The 20,255-nt window shown below is 38.7% G+C and overlaps 1 protein-coding gene across 3 annotated transcripts in view; it reads left to right on the top strand.

The window, feature by feature from the left end:
- The window catches only part of Wrn (WRN RecQ like helicase), a 117,623-nt gene that overhangs the window by 8,349 nt on the left and 89,019 nt on the right, over nt 1-20,255 (top strand). For all 3 annotated transcript variants that reach the window (XM_036166499.1, XM_036166497.1, XM_036166498.1), the window contains exons 3-7: nt 15,983-16,113; nt 16,740-16,852; nt 18,532-18,677; nt 19,098-19,246; nt 19,956-20,105. In XM_036166499.1, the coding sequence (XP_036022392.1) occupies nt 16,033-16,113; nt 16,740-16,852; nt 18,532-18,677; nt 19,098-19,246; nt 19,956-20,105 (639 nt within the window). In that variant the 5' untranslated portion in view covers nt 15,983-16,032. The remainder of the gene's footprint in view (nt 1-15,982; nt 16,114-16,739; nt 16,853-18,531; nt 18,678-19,097; nt 19,247-19,955; nt 20,106-20,255) is intronic.

The raw sequence follows: 20,255 nt of genomic DNA, 5'->3' as shown, positions 1-20,255 counted from the left end.
GGAGCTGACCACATCTTCCTTGTCCATTCTGATGGGCGCTCATGTTATTCCATATTTGGCCATTGTTAAGAATACTGTGAACACGAGAACGGGTGTATCTCTAGGGTGCCGATTTCATTTCATTTCTGGTGTATCCAGCATGGGGATTGTGGGATGATATGGCTCATTTATTTGTGTAATTATTATTTCAGTGCCAGACAAGTCTCTACCACTAAGCTTCTCCTTTTTATGAGAGGATGCCCCGTTTCTCCAGTGCCGCTTACTGAAGACACTGTTGGGCTTTTCTGCCGGTCTGCCAGTGCTGAATTTCAGCCCAGTGCAGAGCTTTGTAACCTAGTGCTAAATATCAGTCTCATTTAGTTACCATTTTCTGAAATTGCAGCTGAATTATTTTGTTTCTTAGTTTTGCTGTTGTTGTTGTTGTTGAAAGTTTTGAACTGTTTTTCCAGTGCTGGGGTTGGAGCCTGGGGCGTTGTGCATGCTTAGCAGGTGCTCTGCCATAGAGCTTTATCTTCATCCCATGGTGTTTTGAGATGAGGCCACTGTTTGAATGTAGCCCAGGCTGGCCTTGAACTCTTGATCCTTCTCTTTCTGCCTTTTGAGTGCTGGGGTTACATGCATCTTCCAGCACCCTCAGTAGAACTTTCTGTTTTGAAGGCACAAAACTTACTACTCTATTATTTATGGTTGTTTGTTTATTCAAACAATTTATTTTTATTTAGGGTAAGAGATTAAAGAAAAGATTTGACAACACAGTTTTATTTTTAGTTGTATTTATAGATTAATTAGAATGCTAGTATGGAAAAGTTCAGATAGACTAAATGGTAAGGAAGTATATTTTTATTTTTACTTGTTATTTTGTGTGCATGTGTGTATATGCTTGTGTGTGTGTGTGTGTGTGTGTGTGTGTGTGTGTGTGTGTGTGTGTGTAAAGACCGGAGGTTGATGTTGGATATGTCCTCTGTAGGCAGAAGTTTCTCTCCTGCTTGCCTGTTTCCAAATAATTGCCTCGGAGGCTTACTGTTACTTATAAATGCTCAGCTGGTAGCTCAGGCTTATCACTAACTAGCTGTTACACTTAAGTTAACCCATAATTCTCACTATGTTTAGCCACGTGTCTTGGTATCTTTTCTCAGCACTGCATTCTCATCTTGCTTCCTCTGCATCTGGCTGGAGACTCCTGACTCCGCCCTTCCTCTCCCCAGCATTCTGTTTGGTTGCCCGCCTATACTTCCTGCCTGGCTACTGGCCAATCAGCATTTTATTAAGCCAGTTTGAGTGACAAATCTTTACAGTGTACAAGAGCACTATCCCACAGCAATTCTTGGTCACTTTTCACCCTCTTTCTTGAGACAGGGTCTCTCACTGTACCTCGTGCTCACTAATTCACTAGACTGACTAGCTAGTACCCCCGCGGAGCCTCCAGTCCCTGTCTCTCCTACATCAGGTTTACAGATGGGTGCTCCCTGTCTGTTTTTTTTTTTTTTTTTTTTTTTTTTAATTTATTTATTTTTATGTGGGTGCTCATGCTTCTGCACAAGCGCTTTACTGACTGAGGTATTGCCCCAGCCTCTTTATTCTTTTTGAGACAGAGTCCCACTCTGTATCCCAGGCTGCCTTGGCACTCACTATGTAGCCCAAACTGGCCTTGGCTAGTGACAGTTATCCTGCCTCAGCCTCCCCAGTGTCCAGGTTACAGGAGTGCTCTGGCATGCTAGGCAGGAGATGTACTATTAAGATGCAACTTGAAGGCCAAAACAAGCCTGGGACTAATAAAAGCTCACCATCTCTTCTGCCTTTTGCATGCTGGCTTTATTTCCTGGCTTTTACCCCATGTCGGCTTCATTCATGGTAGCAAAGCGGTTGTGGAAGGTCTGAGCTTTACAGTCTCAATTAGAAGTCATCACGTTAGGTCATTTTCTTGAAAGAGCAAGGCTTTTTTTTCTTAGAGATAGCCTTAGCAATCTCAAAAATGGCTCTGGTGTCTGTTTGGACTTGAATAATGTATTTTGTTCTTAAACCAAATGCATGCTATGGGTTTGCTCTTGGGACTGAGTTTCTGAGTCACTGTGCAAGGGGAATTAGGCCAATTGGGCCACTATAGGATCTGGCTTAGTAGGTGACTGTACATTATCTGAATTAAATTTATTGGTGTGATAAAGAGAGTCTAGTGCAGAATGGATGCTGTCTAGGCAACCATGAGTGTCCGCTTAAAAATGAGACCTATAAAATTCCATCTCAGGCTTTGTGAAGTAAGAGTAATAAATTTAAGAAGAAAAGTAGACACCTAAGCAAGTTTGAAATGGACTTACTTGAAAACTTTCTCTGCTGTTTCCAAGTTTATAATGATTGATTTTAGCTGAGTTGCTAAAGCTACTCACAGAACAGAGGAAATTCATTAAAAATAATGAATTATTTAGTTGGACAGTGAAATTCAGTTCTAAAGCATTTCCCTGTGCCATGGATTCAGTTCAGGTCCAGTCATTTTCCTGGTTTATGGGCAGTGCAGTACCTTACCATGACACAGGAGAGAGAGCGGGAGGGGGAGGGTCAGGAGGGGAAAGCAGAAGAGAGAGGAGAGGGGAGAGGGAGACAGAGGGAGGGGAGGGGAGAGGGGAGCAGAAAAGAAGAGAGAGAGCCCTTTTTCTTTTTCTTTGTTGCTATCCTTGTAATTTCGTTGTCTTGCATTTGATTGATTTACATTTGCACCTTATTTTAGTTGGCCCTGATTAATACAAAACTGTGTCTTATATAATATTTGACAGGAAAATTTATTAGATACCTAAAAGAAATAGGTATCTCAGAAACCATCCTATTACTACTCAGAATTGCTTTGACTTACCATGGTTGAGTGCTAATAGGTGGTTTTATTTAGGTTTTCTTTCCTTTTTTTCAATTTGGGTTGTTTGGAGGGAAATTACGGCTAGCAAAAATCTATGATAGGTTAGTGAAAGTCTTAAGACCTGTTTAATTAAGGAATCTAATGGGAACTTTGTCATAGATTTCTTGGTTACTCTGTTTTTCTCATTCCTGTCTCATTCCTGTTTATATGTCTTTAAAATAATCTATAGGTTTATATATATGTACATCAGCATGCATACTGGTTGCTTGTAAGTGTAGCCAATATGTACAGTCTCATTTTCTGAAAATATGCAAGTATAACAGATTAAAAGAAATCAGATTTTTTGTTTTCATTTTTTGAATCAGCATATAAACGTGTTAGCTACCATTACGACATAATTAAACAAGAGGAGTTTTTGTGGTCCTCTTGCCTCCCATCTTTTCGGTCCCTCTTTTGCCCTTCTTCCCTCCTCCCTCCAGACTCTTCCTCCTTCATTCTCCATCCCCTTTGTCTCCTTTCCATCCTTCCTCATCGCCTACTGTTACTCTCCCACGGTTTTCTTTCTAGATTTTTAGATGTATTCACTTTTATACCTGTTTAGAGGTGTACATGTGTAGTAACTTAGTGGACCCTAATAAACTAGCCTGGGAATTGGAGGACAGAGGCAGACACTAGATTAGACATAGAGGCCAGACTGAGATGGCACACACCCTTAATCCTATCAGGGAGGCAGAGATCTCTCTGGATCTCCTTGAGTTCAAGGCCACACTGGAAACATCCAGGCGGTGGGTAGCACACACCTTTAATCCCAGTGCTGGGAAAGCACACACGCCTTTAATCCCAGGAAGTGACATGGCTGGGCAGAGAAAGGTACATAAGGTGTGAGGAAACAGGAACTAAAGCAGTTCAGCTGGGATCCTTTCCGGTGAGGACTCAGAGGCTTTCAGTCTGAGGGTTCATGGAAACAGGATCGGCTGAGGAGTTGTCGAGGAGAGGTTGGCTGTGGCTTGCTCTGCTTCTCTGATCTTTCAGCTGTCACCCTAATATATGGCTCTGGGTTTTTTATTTGAACAACATACATGTATATATTATAGGCTAGGATCTGTATGTGAGGGAGAACACGGGGCTTTTTCTTCTGAGTCTGTGTTATCTCACTTAGTATTTATTATATTTCCCAGGTCCATGTATTTTTCCTGCAAATTTAATTTTTCCTCATTAAACTAAAAAAATGTAAAAAGTTGTTAAATTTAAAACACACATTTGTGTTTGTACCTGCACATATGTGGAGACCAGGGTCAATGGCCTGATCACCAAGCTCTAGGTCACCCTCCAGGAATACAGGGATCATTGCTGCTCAAGTGCTGGTTTCTTTGGATTCTTTTTTTTGAAGTGTGTGCCACAGAACCCAGGTGGCTTTTTAATTTTTTATTTATTTATTTATTTTATGTGAGTGCTGGGGTGTAAAACTCCTATCTTCATGTTTGTATGACAATCATTTCAGCTCCTGAAACCATTTTTATCGGAAGTTGCTTTGCAGTAAAATTAAGATAATTGTGTTGATGCAATCTAAATTGTCTAACCAAAATTAGGACCCATGATAGCCAAACTGAATTGCTGGAGCCTTTAAATTGTTCTGGTTTCTGTGTTATATTATTCTTTTACTTACCCAGTTTTATGAATCTACCAGTCATTGAAATTCCTTTTCTTGTATTCCTTTCTGTATCTATTGAATAGTTGGATGAGAACATGAAAATGATTAGATTGTAGTTGGAAGCTTCCTAAATATAATTTGTGTGTAGTTACAAAGAAAGAATAGATTCATGTTAAAATTCAGTAGTCTGACTCAGGATCAATGGATAAAAGTGAAGTATTGGGCAAATGAGTCTTATTTTCTCTTTTTTGAATTTATCACTTAAGAGACTAATCAATGTATAAACATTTTGTGGTTAACTGTTTCTCACCTGGCCTGTGGTCAGGACAAATCTCTCTCACCTGCTGGTCCTGCAGCCGCTCGGACCCAAATACATACACACAGGTTAATGTTATTTTTAAACTCTGGCCATGGCAGGCTTCTTGCTATCTAGTTCTTATATCTTAAATTAACCCATTTCTATAAATCTGTACTTTGCCATGTGGCTTACTGGTGCTTTTACATTTTGCTTCTCATGGCAGTGGCTGGCAGTGGCTCTTTCTCCTTCCTCCTCTCTGGTTAGAATGCCCCACCTAACCTTATTCTGCCTCACCAGTGGCCAAACAGTGTTATTTAATCAACCAGTCAGGGCAACATATTTTCACAGCATACAGAAAGACATGCCCCCATCAGTTAACTGTTGATGAAAAAAAAATATTGTTTCTTTTGTCTGGGTTTGTTATCTCTGTCTGTATCTAGATTCTGTTTTTGTCTTTTTTTTCCACTAGCATACATTAATTGTGCATAATAATAGGTTTCAGTAGGACCTGTATTAGTTATATACATGTGTTTCACACATGTTTATAATGTGTTTGGTCATATGACACTATTGCCTTTTACTATCACCCTTCAGCTTGTCTCCTTGTCCCAAATAGTCCTTTCTATTTCATGTCACTCCTTTTCCTTGTAGAATATGAGAGAGACACACAATATTTGTCTTCTCTGAGCTTAGCACCATCCCTCTTCTATCCATTTCCCTTCAATTGACATGATTTTGTTGGGTTTTTTTTTGTGATTGAATTATACTCCATTATGTGTATATTGACCACTGTGCTAGTTAGTTTTTTGTTATTTGTTTAGATAGAGGGCCTCACTTATGTAACCCTTGGCTGGCCCAGAATCACTGTGTGTAGACCAGGCTGGCCTTGAACTCATAGAGATCTACCAGCCTTTGCTTCCCAAGTTCTGGAATTAAAGGTACATTCCACCACACCCTGCTTAAAATTTATTTGCATTTTATGTGCCTGTCTGGTACCCAGACACACCAGGAAAGGATGTTGGATCTCCTGGAATTGGAGTTAAAGATGGTTTCGAAGTTACCATCTGGATGCTGAGAACTGAACACAGGTTCTCAGCAAGAGCACTAAGTGATCTCAACTACTGATCCATTCTTTGCTCTAGCTCCAAGTTTTTGTCAACTTGACACAAATTGTAGTTACTTGGGAAGAGGGAACCTTAGTTGAGGAACTGTTCCTATCAGATTGGTCTATGGGCAAGTCTGTGGAACATTTTCTTGAGTCATGATTGATGTGGGAAGGCTCAGTTCACTGAGGGGTGCCACCCCTGGTCAGGTGGTCCACTGGTATATAAGAAAGCAGACTGAGCAAGTCAGAGGGAACAAAGGCAGTAAGTGGCATTCCTCCCTGGTTTCTCCTTGGGTTCCTGCCTTTAGGGTCCTGCCTTGGCTTCCCTTGATAGTGGACTGTAGCCTATTAGGCAAAGAAAAGAAATCCTTTCCCCTTTCAGGTTTCTTTGGTTAGTGTTTTATCACAGCAACAGAAAAGCAAGCTAGAATCACCACATATTCTTTATCTATTTATTTGTTTGTGAATATCTATTCGGATTCTATAACTTGGCTACTATGAATATTGTGATACATTTAAGTGTACAGTCTATTACATGTTGACTCTCATTCCTTCAGGTATGTTTTCAGGAGTGGTAGAGCTACACAGTATATTAGTTCTGTTTTTAGTTTTTTTGAGGAACCTCTATAGTAGTTTCCATAGTAGCTGCACTAATTTACATTCTCCCTAATTTCGGTGACCTACTGTTCATTCAAAAATATTATTCAGTATCCACATGCTTGTTTCTGTTGTTTGCTTTGCTATTGAGTTGTAGTTTTCTTCCATTATCTGAGTTATTTCAGTTGTTATTTATTTATGCAAATTTGGGGTCTGTCTTAGTTAGAGTTTCTATTGTCGTGAAGAGACACCATGACCATGACAACTCTTATAAAGGAAAACATTTAATTGTGGTGACTCACTTATAGTTCAGAGGTTTAGTCCATTATTGTCATGGTGGTAAGCAAGGCATGATGTAGGCAGACATGGTGCTAGAGAGGGGGCTGAAAGTTCTTACATCTTGACTCTTAGGCAACAGGAAGTTGCCTGACAGTTGATTAACATGAACTGTTTGGGAGGCCCCCAGGCAGTGGAGCCTGGGGCCTATGTTGGGACACTGCTCAGTTTGGTGTAGGGAGGAGGAGACCTGCCTTGGCTGAGTCTACCAGGCTGGGCTGACTCTCCAGGGGAGACCTTGCCTAGGAGGAGGGGGGAATGGGAGTGGAGTGCGGGGGAGAGCTGGGGGGTAGGAGGAGGGAGGACGGGGAATCCAGGCTGATGTGTGAAATTGAGTTAATTGTGAAATTAAAAAAAAAAAAAAGAAGAAAAAACAAAGAAAAAAAGGAAGTTGTCTGAGACACTGGGCATGGCTTGAGCATATATGAGGCCCCAAAGCCTACCTCTACAGTGACACACTTCCTTCAACAAGGCCACACTCACTCCGACAAAGCCACACCTCCTAATAGTGCCACTCCTTTTGAGGGTCATTTTCTTTCAAACCACCACGGAGTCTAAAATGTGATTTGGGCTATTGAGGAAAATGTGTATTCCTTAGCTGTTGGTTTAAATATTCTATAGAAGTCTATTCATTTGATCAGTGTTTCAGTGTCTCTGAAATTTCTTTGCTGATTTTTTGGTCTGAATTATCTGTCTATTGATTAGAGTGGGATATTAAAGTTACCCAATCTGGATCTGGATCTACTTATCCCCATTATATCCTGTTGTGCATATGTGTGTGTGTGTGTGTGTTTGTGTGTGTGTGTGTGTGTGTGTGTGTGTGTGTGTGTGTTTTGTGTGACTTGGCATGTTGGTGTGCCATATGTATACATACACTTAGAATCCTATCTTCTTGGTGGACGTCTTTCTATGTTACTGTGTAGTGACCTTCTTTATGCCTTTTGATTTTGACTTGAAGTCTGCTTTGTCAGATGTGAGCATAGCTGTTCCTGTTTGATTTGGTTTCTGTTTGCTTCCAATATCATTTCTCCATCCTTGCACTTATTTAAGTTTATGTATATATTTGCTGGTGAGATGAGTTTCTTGCAGACAGCAAGCAGTTGTATTCCCCTCCCCTCCCCAGTGTGGAAGATCAAATTCAGGACCTTGTGTATACTTGGCAGGTACTCTACTTACTGAGCTAAATTCCTTCATTGATTCTACATGTTTTAATTAGAGAGCTAAAATTACTTGGGTTTAGAGTTATTGAAAGTAAATTTCTCCATTCTTAATATTAGACACTTACTTGTTTACTGGGTTAATAATGTTTTATTCTTCCCTAACTTTTATTTATTTATTTTATTGATATTTAATTATCTGAACTTTTGTGCTTGTATATCTCTTTTTCTTCTTTTGTATGTTGTATTCCTTATCTTTGCAATGTTGGTATAGTTATTTTAGTTCATGCATATTATTGAAGGTGTTTTTTCCCCCCTTTTATTTTAAAGAATGATTTTGATGGTTATTGTAATCTTATAGGGCTTGAAATATAATCTATCCACAGAACTCTCCTAGTCTTGGCTACTTGCTGCTTAAACTGAGTGGGTCTAGTCTGTGTCTGATTTGTTCGTTTCCACCCAGACATTGGGCTATGGTGTCCTCTGGTTCCCCCCCCCCCCCCCCCCCCCCCCCCCCCCGAGCTGAGGACTGAACCCAGGACCTTGCCCTTGCTAGGCAAGGGCTCTACCACTGAGCTAAATCCCCAATCCCTTTGACCAGCAATTACTCCAAGGTTTTAGGACCTAAGAGTAGCTCATTCTTAAATAATAGGATGCTCCTGCCTCCTCAAGAGTCACTTGGCTGCAGAACTCTGAAGTATGGGGAACAATGTAATGAATTGCTTCTTCAGCATTAGCCTACCTACAATGGTCTCTGTCATTCCAAATCCCTTTGTTGGGTTTAAGGCTTGAGAGTGCTGTGGGTTTTTTCCTGGCTAGGAATGCAAGTCTTTTGTTACAAGGTGGCATGCCTTACTTTGTGGTTACATCTTTCGTTTCTCTGCCACCTGGTTTCCCAGGAAGCTAAGATTGGAGTTGTGGGCTGTTTCTACTTTTCTCTGCATGCCTTTCTGTTTTTCCATGCTTTTTCTCTTTTCCTGACACCTCTCATGATTCCCAATGCTCCTCTTTATTCTCCCAAAGCAGTCTGTCTTCTGTTGCCCTGACTCTTCACAAACAGTGTTACACAAAGGTAGCAGCAATCTGCCTGGGACTTACCCACAGGATTTACCTGGAATCCTATACTCATAGACTCTTAGTCCTTCCAAGAGATCTCAGTATACTACAGGAGATGAGGCAGGAGAACAGTAAAAGGCTATCACTACTCATCAGTGTTCCAATGCATGATGGGCATGGCAGTGTATGCCTTTCATTGCAGACCTTTGGAAGCAGAGGCTGGAAGGAAGATCATGAATTTGAAGCCTGTCTCAAAATTTCAAGACACTGTCTCAAAAACAGACATTACAAAAACAAAACAAAATACAGAAACTCAAAACCAAACCAGACGCAACTCAAGTATAATTATAGTTTTAAAAAAATCTGACATCATGGCTAGACAGTGGTGGCACATGCCTTTAATCCCAGCACTTGGGAGGTAGAGGAAGGAGGATCTCTGTGAGCTCAAAGCCAGCCTAGTCTATAACAGTGAGTCCCAGGATAGCCAGGGCTAAGCAGAGACCCTATCTCAACAAACAAACAAACAACAAACCCCAAACCAACCAACCAACCAACCAACCAACCAACCAACCAAACAAACAAACAAACAAAAAAACCCACCTAGAAGGTAGCACACACCTTAAAAAAATCTGACATCATTTTTATTGGTATTTATCTTATTAGCAGTGTGGTCAGTAAAGCTAATAGTATGTGGGCTGGGCTTAGTGTTAGGGTGCTTGGCTAGCTTATGCTTTCATAGGTTCAATTTCCTGCTCTGAAAACTAAACTAAATACAAACCCCCCACCAGTTCCTAAAATTATGAGATACAGTAAAATGACTAACATTACAACATTACAACAGGAATATAATTATATTTTGCAGATGAGGAAATGAGATTTTAGGAAAACAGTGGCTTGCTCAAGGTCACATTAATCCTATGTGATCATATGTCAAAGCATAGTTTTTAAAAATTACTTATTTTTATTTTATATGCATTGGTGTTTTGCCTGCGGGTATGTCTGTGTGAGGGTGTCAGGTCCCCTGGAATTGGAGTTATAGACAATTGTGAGCTGCCACGTGTGTGCTGGGAATTGAACCTGGGTCCTCTGGAAGAGCAGCCAGTGCTCTTAACTGCTGAGCCATCTCTCCCGCCCCCAAAACATAACTTTCTAATATAGATCCCTACACATATATAGAATAAACACACCACATGCATTCAGTTCATGAATGAGAATCAGTATAATGAAATTGTTTCAGAAAGCAGCAGATTATATAGACGGATAGAAAGCAATATAGAATGAGATGTGTGGGTGAGATCACTAGACTTTTAGGTTATTATTATTATTAATTTTGCATGTGACAGACTTCTGTTATACTTTCACTAGACAAACATTTAGAAGCTAACATGTACCATCATAGACTATGAGTTATTAAGTTGTGAGGAAATGGTTCAAGTGTATCCTATAATGAAATATTCCTTATGTGACATTGGAAGGCCCATCTTACTCTGTCTTTTCAGTTTTGCACTCATTTTCTTGACACAAACCAATGTCAGAGCTGGGTTCCCTTCCTCGTTGCCTCCTTGCTTCTTTACGTTCGAATCTTCAGCACCCGAGGAGCAGTCCTTGGCAACGTCAGCCACTCTTCTTTGGTACACAGCAGTGTTCATATGGTCTTCTTTTTTAGACTCACTGTGAACTTATTGGCCATAGTAAAATTTTCCTAACAATCCATAGTGAGAAATTAAAATTATAGCATAAATATACAACCACTTTTCCCTAACATTTTGTTAGCAGATTTCAGAGTAATAAACATTTTTTATTAAGAAATGAGAATTTCTACTACCAAAATAAAATTGAACCATCTTAGGTAATTATTGAAACAGTGTGCACATTAAGCAGTTTAACTGCCTATCAGTTAATTGTTGGATAATTGTATATTAATGTTATTTATGTTATTAATGTTACTTAGTAACAATTTTATCTTATACTAGAAATGATGATATTGGTCGTTTAACTTAATTAACAGTTTCTCCCCTTTTTGATGTTGTTAGAAAACATTGGGATATCTTATTTAGTTTAGTCCTCAAGCAGTCAGGCAAGGCAATTACCATGTTAACAGAAGGTATTCATTTCCTCACCTTAGCTAAAGGTTTGAGGAACAAAGAAATCTCTCAGCTCATCCATTGAAACCCAACTTTCTCTTGAGACTGGCATTAAGTGTTGGTTCTCTAGAAGATGGCTCAGTTCTAAATGGAGAAAACAGGCCCTTGAGCTCTTGTGGGGTGGGTTGGAGTATAGCTTAAAATTCAGGTAATTGAAAAGCTACTCCTTCTTAACTAGTTTGGAATGTGATCTTAACTTTTTTTTTTACACTTTAAATTGATAATTTCATTATAATGTGTTTTGATCAAATCTACCCTTCATTCTCCTTCCAAATCCTACCCTTCCCCCATTTCCCTCCCAATTTCATGTGCTGTCTTTTTTTCTTTTTCTTTTCCTCTTCTCCCTCTCTCTCTCTCTCTCTCTCTCTCTCTCTCTCTCTCTCTCTGTTTCCATCTTGCTCTCTCGGTGTCTCTCTCTCTTCCTTTCTTTCTTAAACACATGGAGTTTCTTTTTGCTGCCTCTATATGCATGGATTTAGGACCACCTAAGATGTTTAGGACCACTCCCTGTCAGGGACTGCATCCCTGAAGAAACTTTATTCTTGTTCCCCCAGCAGCCATCAGTTGACGTTTTTTTGTTTTTTATTTTTTAGCTGTGGGTGGGACTTCACAAGCCCCTCCCTATCCATGCTAGGATTGGGCTGGCTTGTTTTGCAGGTCTTGTGCATGCGGTCATAGCCTCTATGAGTTCATGCATGCAAGGAGCCTGTCAGCAATCTTTCTGCCTCCTCCTCTGCAGTGATCCCTAAGCCTTGGCCTGGGGTGTGATAGAGATGTCACATTTAGAGCCGGCCAGTTTTTGTTTGTTCTGAATTAAATTTGAAATCTTACTGGTATGATTTTTATTGGCTAAACTAGAAATGATACCAGACAACTTCTCTTAACCATCTCATTGCTGTCAGATAGAATCTTTTAAGGTGTATTTTTGACACATAATTTATAATTTTGACAGGTAATTTATTGATGTTTATTTGCTAGTTCTACCGTTCCTAAACAAAAAGTCCACTAAATTAGCTATCATGAGGCACATTTTGCAACTAATATATAAAAACATCTAGTCATGGTGGTGCATACCCATAATCCCACCACCCAGGAAGATAAGACATGAAGATTGTGGGTTCAAGACCAGTCTCAAAGAAAACCGCCTTGGAACAATACAGCCAAATTAATTAACATGAAACAAAACACATAAAAAATACCCAAGCTTTTACCAGAAGTTACATTCTTATTAGATATTTTATGAATGCATCCATGTGCACATGTGTGTGTGTCTTGTGTATATGTGCATGAGAGGGGAGGGAGGGAGGGCGGGAGGAAGGGAGAGGGAGAGAGAGAGGGAGAGAGAGAGAGATATTACTAGTGCCCTTGGTGGTCAGGGTATCAGATCCCTCTGTAGTCACAGGCAGTTGTGAGCTGCCCAACTTGGGTATTGGAAGTGGGTCCTCTGTAAGAGGAGTAGGAACTCTTAACTGCCAGGCCATCTTTCTAGCCCCAAGATAATGGTTTTGTAAACAAATTTACTTCTAAATTCTTTGCCTGGCAGTATCTAGACCCAATTTTGTACGTAAATAGGTATTTCAAATTGAAATGATCCTAGTGTTCCCCATCTACAGATTAGTTACTGAGGTCTATTTTGGCTTCAACGCTGTGCTGAATTACATCACTTTTATAAATTTGCTGAATTAGTTCTCTGGTATTTTGCCAGTGATCTACTCTGAGTGCAGCACAGACTTATTTTCTAGCTCTATACTGATATATTTTACTAACAGACCATATTGGGGTGTGTGTGCTATGAAATCCTGTCTTCTGCTCATGACATAGATGTTTCACTGATCAGTGCATAGAGGCTTGTGTTTACTGGCATACAACCTACAGAAGATCAAGCCAGTTAGAGTCCTAGCATGTATAAATAGGGGAGACGCTAACTGGGGCTCACTCCTAATGAGGCAATCCTGGGAACTGATGGCTCCTGATAGGGGGAGGGAGAGGAATTTTTCTTTGGGTGTGTGGCCATTGGTAGGTTGTCCACGTTCCAGGGGATGGTCCCACACTCATACACATATAGGTAATAGTCATTGGGCTCAGTGGGTTATTGAAAACTAAAAATAGAACTTGTATACAGCCCAGCTGCGCCATTCCTGGGAATATACCTCAAGGATTGTTTATTGCACCCTAGAGGTACTTGCTTAACTGTTTATTGCTGTTCTTTTCACCATAGCGAGTATGTAAATATGTGGACGTGAGAGTGGAGAGAGGTTCTAAAACTTGTAGAGACCATGAAAAGGGGACAGGAGATGTTCAGAAGAGGCAGAGGACAAAAGGTCACATGGGGCATTGTCTTAGTTAGGGTTTCCATTGCTGTGTTAAAACACCGTCACCAAAAGCAACTCAGGGTAGAAAGGTTATAATTTACAACTGTCAGTTCACACTCCCTCTGTGAGGAGAGTCAGCAGGTACTCAAGGCAGGAACTGAAGGAGAGGCCATGGAGGAACACTGCTTACTAATTTGCCCCTTATGGCTTGCTCAGCCTGCTTTCTCATACACCCAGGACCACCTGCTCAGAGATGACACCACCCACAACTGACTAGGCCTCCCACAGCAATCACTTGTTAATAAAATGCCTTCTTGCAGGATATATATATATATATATATATATATGTATATATATATATATATATATATATATATATATATATATACACATATATGAATGACAGGGTTTCTCTGTGTCTTTCTTTGGAGCCTGTCATGGATCTTGCTCTGTAGCCCAGGCTGGCCTTGCACTCACAGAGATCCGCCTGCCTCTGCCTCCCGAGTGCTGGGATTAAAGGTGTGCGCCACCACCGCCTGGCATTTTTTCAATTGCGAGTCCCTTTTCCCAAATGACTTTGGCTTGTGTCATGCTGACAATAAACTAGTCAGGACAATCGACCCCTTGTCACCTTGACACACCGATCCCTTACTATTAAAAATAACCTTCCCTTCTTGTTCATCCTCAAGATCTCATATTAATATCACAGTATAATGCATAAATAGCTTTACAAGTTCTATACTCTTATATTTTTGGTTGTGAGCCTAGCCTTTAACAGCTGAGCCATCTCTCCAGCCCAAAAGTTCTATATTCTTTAAGATTTCAAAAACTTTAAAAATTAACTCTCTTTAAAATATCCAAAATTCCTCTAAAATTACCAAGTTTCTTTAAAATACCCAAGGTCTTTTAACTGTGGGTTTCCTCTAAAATCAAAATAAGTTACTTTCTTATTCCAAGAGGGAAGAACCAGGGCACAGTGACAGTTAAATAAAAGAAAACCGGAGTCCACGTCTGTAACTAAATAAGAAAATGCCCCTTGGCTTGCCTCCAGTCTTATGGAGGCATTTTCTCAATTTTGTTCCCTTTTCTCAGGTACCTCTAGCTGTGCCAACTTGACAAAAATCTAGCCAACAAAGGATGAAAGCAGAAGGCAGGCTACTGTGGTAGCAGGGCTCAAGGGTTGGGGAGTTAGGGGACAGGGAGAGGTGGGGAGAAGGAGTGTGAGAAGAGAAATAAGGAAGACAAGATTTTCTTGAAAATGCCACAGTGGAGCCTAATTGTCTGTCTACCAAGAAAACATGAGTAGAGCAGGTCATACATCTGTAATTTGACACCAACTTTTGACTTCTCTCAGGGGCTTTGAAATTTTGGCAGATAGGCCCTTCACCACTAACAGTTAAAAAATGCTTTAGGTTTATAAAGTATGTATTTTTACATGAGTTTGCCTTAATACATTAGAGTAGATGGGTAGGGAATGGGGAGGATCTGGGAAGAGGTGGGAAGGGGAATGAATATGATGAAAACCCTTTGTACTAACAAAAGGAAGAAAAATTCCTTTATATTGTTTAATAGTACCAAGTCTAGTAGGCTGCTCCTAAATCTTCAATGGTTGCTGAGATTGCTTAACTTCAGCATATTTCATCAGGAGACTTGTCACCAATGTATTTAAAACTCTACTCCCCACATGACATTTTGGTAATAGGAACTTAACTCAAGGCTTGAGGAATTTACTCCTTGAATTTAATAAAAATCAAGTAGGAGTATAGATTCATTTTACTATTAAAAATAATGTATTAGGAATTTTCATACTTGAAGTCTGGATTATATTCTAGAGAGTCCTCAAAATTAGTAACAGATTAAGATAAAGATCCTCCAAGAGGGGTTGGGGATTTAGCTCAGTGGTAGAACGCTTGCCTAGCAAGTGCAAGGCCCTGGGTTCAGTCCTCAGCTCCAAAAAAAAAAAAAAGATCCTCCAAGAAACTCTTTCTTTTTGGGGAGCCTCTCACTTCCTCAGCCAAGAGCATAGTGGAAGTCTTTAATGTAGAAGAGCTGTTATGTCTTCAGAACTGGGTCTTCAAATAGATTTGTGAGTAAATCTAACCGTTGTGCTCAGTCAACTTAGACCTTAGGAGAGATGATTCGGTAGAAAATCAAAGATGCTGAAAAAATTTGGTACTTCATATATTCATTAATGAGATAAAAGTTATTCTTTTGAAGGAACAAAGCCATAGCATATTAGAATTTTGAAACTGCTACACCCATAGAACTCAATTAAAATGGCCAGTTTATTTTAAAAGGAAGAAATAATGCATAGTTAGTAAACTTGAATTACTACATTTGTTTCTTTGTAGTTTAAGTAAGTTCTGTTCTTGAGGCTAGGTATTCTATCTTAAACGAAGTATGAATGTTGGCTTCATTTTTCAGTCCTATCCATGGGGGCTATCTCTGAGTTTCCTGTCAAATATTTGTCACATTTATCCATAGATATTGTCAGAATTTGCAACTTGGGTATTTCAAAGATGAACTAAAATACAATGGAAGCCACTTCACTGCAGAGGAAATTTCCTGAATGGATGTCCGCACTGAAAGCAAGATGTGCTGCAGAAGAAAAGAAGGTAACTGTTCATTGATTATTTGTTCAGATGGGAAATTTTTGTTTGAATTGGACTGTGCAGTGAGTCATCCCATTGCTTTTAAGCATCAGGTCATTGTTTAGGAAAAACTTTGTGTTGTGTGAGTGAATCAGTTGTCAAAAGGTAAATGGGACTCAATTTTAAGTCAGTTTTATAAAATGATAATCCCCAATTGATTTTTTCTTTTTCTGTATCTAGTTTTCATGATTGATGTTGTTGATTTGTTCCAATTCATATAATAATTTAGACAATATTAACGGTGGTGAATTTTTGGTTAAAATAGTTCAAGTCCTTGGAGACTTAAGATCTGGTAATTTGCCGCCAACATTTTAAGGCCACATTGTTGCATTTAGGATGTTAATACAATTATCAGGAAAAAACAAATAAATTAAGTGATTTTATGAAAATAAGATTAGAAGTTTGAAAATAGAATGGAATGGAAAAATAATTTTATAGCTTTGCTTTTGTTAAACTGACCTATGGCATCTTACTCTAAAATGTAAAACTTAATCCTATAAATTTCTTCAGTGGACTTTATTATTTCAGTGAAGACTTATTATCTACTGTGATGTTTAATTGTGCCTGTTTTGAATTGTGCTTAACTCAAGGCTTGTATTCAGAAGAGTGTTCTGGAAGATGGTCTCCCATTCTTAGAATTCACTGGATCCATTGTTTACAGTTATGAAGCCAGTGATTGCTCTTTTCTGTCTGAAGATATCAGGTAAGGGATCTAAAGTTCTTGTCATTAAATTTAGACCCTTAAAAGATACTTATAAGACATAGCAGGTGATATTTATGAGTGCCTAGTTTTACAATGAAAATGTATTTCAGAAGTATTTTTACATATATCATAGCTAAGTTGTATTCTACTTTTAAAATACAAAATAAATTCACTAAATTAAATTAGTAAGGTGTCTATTTGTTAATTAGTAATCTTTTCTACTTCATTAGGTAAGTTTTGTTTCTTTTAGTGCTTGAGATGTAATGTACAGGAAAATATTGAACATGCTGTTTACTAATTTAGGGAAAAATGAAAATATTATTTAACCTCTAACTGTATTTTTTATCTTACTAAAACATCAACATATTAAGTAATGGTTATGAGTCTCTGTTTTATTTAAATTTTATTTTTATTTTTATTTTTACAATGTGTTTGGATCCCTGGTCTGATAAATGTTTGTATATATGTATGCAGAATCCGCAGAGGCCAGAAGAGGGCTTTGAAGCCCCTTAGACTGAAGTTACAGACAATTGTGATCTGCCATGTGGGTGCTGGGAATCAAACCTAGGCCCTCAGCCAGTGCTCTTAACTGCTGAGCTATCTCTCAGGCCATTCTGTTTAGTTAGTGATAGTTGCCCCAAATGGTCCATCAAAAGAACATTAGAAATTACTGTTAGTACTTTTAACAGTTGCCTCTCTTGGTTCATTTTTTGAGACTATCACAAAATTCCATGGCCTGAATAAATTATAAAAAAAAAAAACTAAACAAATCCAACATGTAAGTAAATGTATTCCTTACAGTTTTGGAGGCTGTCGAGACCCAGAGAATGGATTGGTATCTTTGTACTGTGTCTGTAATGTGGTAGAGAGCAAACTGAAATTAAGCCAGTACCCTGGATAGCCTCCTACTCTCCTGAAAAAGAGTGTCTATTCAGCAGTTGAATTGCTTGATACTATTTCTTTTAAGTTTTTTTTCCTCTCTTTTCTTCATACTTCAGTTTCAATAGTTTCTTTTGCTATGTCCATGTTAATCACTTACTTCTTCTGCAGTGTTTGATCTACTGTTTATCCTCCCCTGTGTTGAAATTTTAGATGTGTTTTTTTCTTTTATTATTATTATTTTTTTGTTATTGAAAATAGGTGTTTTAAATACAACATAGTCTGGTCATGGCTTCCCCTCCCCCAACTCATCCCAAATCCTCTCCACCTCACCAGAAAAAGAAAGAGCCAGAGAAAAAACATAGGAAACACAGAGATGCAGAGACACATACTTTCACACATAGGAATCTCATAAGAACACAAAATTGGAAACCAAAATATATACGCAAGAGACCTGTTTGGTAAAAAAAAAAAAATACTCCCTACCATGATAATAATGGACTAAACCTCTGAACTGTAAGCTAGCCCCAATTAAATGCTTTCCTTTATAAGAGTTGCCGTGGTCATGGTGTCTCTTCACAACAATAGGACACTGACTAAGACAGAAGTCTTCTTAAAGACTTTAGAAAGACCTTTTAATATTTTCTCACTGCCTACTAAAAGTTGAATATGTCACAGATATGCTCTCCAGTCTTTGGTTTGTCCTTTCATTTGTGAAGGATGTTATTAGCTATGGAAAAGTTAAAAAACAAAACCACCAAAAGCCATACAATCAATCCACACAAATTTCCCTTTGATAGCATGCGTCTCTCTGATGGAGATGTGATCGGATTTGACATGGAATGGCCACCCGTATACAAACAAGGGAAACGAAGCAGAGTTGCCGTGATCCAGCTGTGTGTGTCAGACAGCAAATGTTACTTGTTTCACATTTCTTCTATGTCAGGTTGGTATCTCTGTTTCGTTTTCATATGGTTGACAATAATAATCTATCAAGCTTCTTCCTGTAAAATTAAATTCTTTCACTAACTGGCTTCCTCTCATGATCTTATATTTACTTAAGTATTTGTAGCTCATCTGACCTTTATATTGTTTTCCTATGGTAGAGAATAGAGAACTGAAGTTAAGAGGTCTACATGACCAGGACTACTATAGTGTTACTGTTAATAGAGGTAGCATTCAAACTCATTTTTTCTAGTCAATTTTTAGTCAGGACTCTTTGCATTAAATAAGAAAAGAAACAGTTAAGGTGAATGTGATTCTAAATTTAACCTTAATATAAACATCAGCTTAATATACATATGTATAAGAATAGTAAATCCATTATACTTAACAGTGTTATGGAAATAATCATTGAATGTTTTAGTTTTCCCCCAGGGATTAAAAATGTTACTAGAAAATAAATCAATTAAGAAAGCAGGTGTTGGAATTGAAGGAGACCAGTGGAAACTTCTGCGTGATTTTGACATCAAATTGGAGAGCTTTGTGGAGTTGACAGATATTGCCAATGAAAAGGTAGAAGTAATATATGTATTATTTTAATAAACACGGTAACCTGTGTTTCACAGAATGTGCGTTTTCTATATAAATGGGTCCCGTCCCTGCCCCCCCCCCAAATATGTAATGTAAGCTCTGTGTTGATTTTGGTGGCCATACAGAAGTTCAAAGCACAGTAATGAAAACCTTCTGATTTGTTGTCTCAGAGTACACAGTTGCCTAGGCCAGTGTTCCTCCATCTTTCCTGCCAGCTCTCACTACTCTCTCATGTATTTGCACACTTGAGGATTGTATTTCAAAGACATTTATTCCCATAGCATTGCTTGTGTAAAGGTGACTACAGTGCAGCTCTTGATACAGAGCTTCAAGTGCCAGTTTGACCTTTCACACCTTCACCTAAATTCCCAGTATCAATAATAAATGAAATATTTAAGTTCTCCCACTTAGCCAAGTATTCATTTGGCCAGGAAGTCAAAAGCATTCTAATCCACTCAACTGCTTTCTAGGAAAGTAGTTAAAACATTAAAGTTTAAGCATTTTAATCCCCACGTTAGGGAACCTTGGAGTTAAATTCATAATGTAGACTATAAATGAGGTTTCAGTGATGGGAAGTTTGTTTGTTTTGGTACTTTTCTGGTTTTCTCTGTGTTTGGGTCATTTGGTGGTTCTTAGGAATAACTGACAATAAAGGAGAATGTTTCGTCTATTACCTTTTCATTACTTCCAGCTGAAATGTGTGGAAGTTTGGAGCCTCAACGGTCTGGTTAAACACATCTTAGGAAAACAGCTTTTGAAGGACAAGTCCATCCGCTGTAGCAATTGGAGTAATTTCCCCCTCACTGATGACCAGAAACTGTATGCAGCTACTGATGCTTATGTATGTATTTAAGGACCTCTAATTATGATGTCATTTTTATTCCTTGTACTGAATTGCTTTAGAGAAATTTTACTGTGATTGTGTCATTAGTTAAAATATTTTATTTTAGTTTAGCATCAAAATTGTTTAGGAATACATAAGGTGAAATTC

The sequence above is a fragment of the Onychomys torridus genome, chromosome 17 (assembly GCF_903995425.1).
Source record: "Onychomys torridus chromosome 17, mOncTor1.1, whole genome shotgun sequence".
NCBI lineage: Eukaryota > Metazoa > Chordata > Mammalia > Rodentia > Cricetidae > Onychomys > Onychomys torridus.
The sequence above is the reverse complement of the archived record's forward strand: the minus strand, read 5'-3'. Positions and strand labels throughout refer to the sequence as shown.